Raw genomic sequence first — 3,034 nt, forward strand, 5'->3', positions numbered from 1 at the left:
CCATCTAGAACTACAGGCAAATCCATGAATTACGCAGAAAAGCATTCTGCAGAACATAGATAGCAACTTCAGAGACAGAAAAACCCTACTAACCCAGTTTTATAGACCACGTCATAGGACAGTATAGAATCAAACAAATTAACATTGGAGCTTACCATTTCGAGACAAATCAAGCTCCACCAGCTGCATGAAATTCGCTATTTCTGGAGGGAGCCGCTGGATTTCATTATCACTAAGTCCAAGTTTCCGTAACTTCACAAGTTGGAAGAAAGGCTGAAAGAAAGAAAAATTTCCATGTCAGAAAATAGTCACATAACTCACATATAAGCATGATAAATGATAAGCAATAACTGGAAGCTGCCATGCAAACAGACTATAATCCGTGTTTTACCTAAAATGAAAATGTATTTAAAAATAAAAAAAAAGTAAAGCTCGCTATTCAAGATCACAGCAGACAGACACTAGTGAAATCCAGAGTGCCTGCTTCAAAATCATTAATGGGGTGAGGTTACCCAGAAGGGTAATTAAAAGCATCCTAATTACACGCGGGGGCTCATTAGGAAGTTAATGCAGAGGGACACTTCTAAAGGACGATCCAGAAAACCCACAGAGAGGGGCTGCCAAGGTCGTCTTCACCGGCGAGCACCATAACCAACTAGGTTACAGAGCCAGCCTCCCTCGGGAAGACTTTTCTTTCTAGCCTCATACACCCTCCACCTCGCGGCCCAGTTTCAGAAGGACTAATGAAAGTTGGGTGGGATACACACAATTCCAGGTCTTCCCAGCTTGAGGAGGAACCCAACCCAGCCCTGTCTCTACGGTGAGGACATGGGCACGCAATGCAGACAGGATGCTAACTTTCCCTGACCACCAGCTATGAGCTCAGAGGGTCCGGCAGCCCCCAAGACAAAACAACCATCAAAGGAGACAGGCCAAGCCGCAAGTCAGGTCAACCCCAGATGCTGGGAGCAGCTGGTGATCAAAAGACAAAATCATCATTAAAAACCTATCTGTCCTGGTTTAGACTGGGATAGAGTTAATTTTCTTCCTAGTAGCTGGTACAGTGCTGTCTTTTGCATTTAGTATGAGAATAATGTTGATAACACACCAATGTTTTAGTTGTTGCTAAGCAGTGCTTACACTAGTCAAGGACTTTTCAGCTTCTCATGCCCTGCCAGCGAGAAGCTGGGAGGGGGCACAGCCAGGACAGCTGACCTAAACTGGCCAAAGGGATATTCCATACCATGTGACGTCATGCTCAGTACATAAACTGGGGGGAGTTGGCCCAGGGGATGGTGACCGCTGCTCGGGGACTGGCTGGGCATGTTTGGCAGGTGGTGAGCAATTGCATCGTGCATCACTTGTTTTGTATATTCTTTTATCATTATTATTATTATTGTTATTTTCCCTTCCTTTTCTGGCCTATTAAACTGTCTTTATCTCAACCCACAAATTTTTTTCCCCCCCGATTCTCTCCCCCTTCCCACTCGGGGGGGAGGGCGAACGTCTGTGTGCTGTTTAGCTGCCTGCCAGGTGAAACCACAACAGCATCCCTAGGAAAGCTGAAGAGCTCTTTATCTCATCACAGCTTTCCTCTCTTCCAGGCAGGCCTCTGAATGAGAGTGACTGCAAGTAGTGAGGATTTGTGCAGAATTAAATGACTTTATATACAAGTCATCTTGACCATAACTGACTGGACTCCTCAAATTTCGAGAGTGTTTCGTGTCCCCAGACTGCACAGGCATTTTTGCCCAGCAGTCAGAACCTGTGCATCTCACCCACTCGCGATATGTGTGCGTGCCTGTATCTTCATGGGTTCTGCCCCTCAGGGTAACTGGAAGACGCTAGTAAGTTTGGGATATCTGCTTACATTTAATCACCTGCAATCCTTGGAAATTAGCACTCTTTTAAATTATTATTTTATTTAGGTGCTGGAGTGTGTGCTCTGAATGTCACTCAATTCTATCTTAGGTTGACACAAAAAGTGTGTGTAAGACAGGCATCTTACTAGGACACAAGGTAAAAGCACAGTCTTACTAATCTGTGTTACAATACAGGTTTTCAATCTTAGTTTGAGTGTCTTAAAACCTGGTTTATGATCTTGGGTGTAAGTGCAAGGTTTTGCAACCTCAGCACCAATCCTTCAACATACATAGTTGTTCCTTGTCACGGAAAAATAAAACACAACTGAAATTAATGTGTTTTCCCTGGAAAACATGGGTTCCTTTTAGGGAATAAAAAGGATAGAGCTTTAAAAAGTTTATAAACACTCAGCAGTCAAAAGATGCACCAGATCTGAATGCAAAAATACGAAGGTATTTTTTGAGTCAGAATGGCACTCCTTCCCCCCCCCCAAGTATTAAAGGCCTTTGATAACAGAGTTGAAATTGTAAGAGGAAAATAAAAAACCTTTACAATTCCACATTTCTAGCTCCCTAAAAACAAATATTACAATTAAAATAGCCACAAATAGTTTTTTAATCCTTTTTTGTCCTCACAAGATCCATAACTGCATTTTCGTATCATTAACATTTTTTAATCTTCTAAAACAAATGCATACCTTTTGCTAAATGTTTATTAATATAACTAAACCAAGAATCCATCAGAAGCTTAGAAAAGCACTTAAAGATACTTTTGTGAAAACACAGCAGGAGTACACTCCACAGAAGAGGTCCCAATCTGTCCTAACACTGTCCAAAATAAATACTTGCCAAAGTGTTCCTCAGCCAGCGTGTAGCTGCTAAACTATATGACAGTTATAAATATTGACGTTCTACTACAAATCTTCTCATAAGCAACAGTTGTCCTTGCCAGAGATGCTCAACAATGGCAAGTGAGAAAAGACAGAAGGAACATGGTGAAAAGACAGAAGGAACATGGTGAAAAGACAGAAGGAACATGGTGAAAAGACAGAAGGAACATCAAAAAGCTGTTAAGGGCTGGGCATCCCTAGGAAGGTTTGAGGGTCCTCACCGCACCACGCGTCAGTGTTGTATGTATTTATTAAATGTGCAGAGCACACGTGTGCAACAAT

At 42.3% G+C, this 3,034-nt stretch overlaps 1 protein-coding gene across 1 annotated transcript in view; it reads right to left on the bottom strand.

Annotated features, from left to right (window-relative positions):
• LRRC1 (leucine rich repeat containing 1) overlaps positions 1 to 3,034 on the bottom strand; it is a 65,210-nt gene that overhangs the window by 59,275 nt on the left and 2,901 nt on the right. Inside the window, exon 2 of the mRNA XM_009333257.1 lies at positions 156 to 273. Within this exon, the coding sequence (XP_009331532.1) occupies positions 156 to 273 (118 nt within the window). The remainder of the gene's footprint in view (positions 1 to 155; positions 274 to 3,034) is intronic.

Source organism: Pygoscelis adeliae, unplaced genomic scaffold (genome assembly GCF_000699105.1).
Source record: "Pygoscelis adeliae isolate BGI_AS28 unplaced genomic scaffold, ASM69910v1 Scaffold57, whole genome shotgun sequence".
Taxonomy (NCBI): Eukaryota; Metazoa; Chordata; class Aves; order Sphenisciformes; family Spheniscidae; genus Pygoscelis; species Pygoscelis adeliae.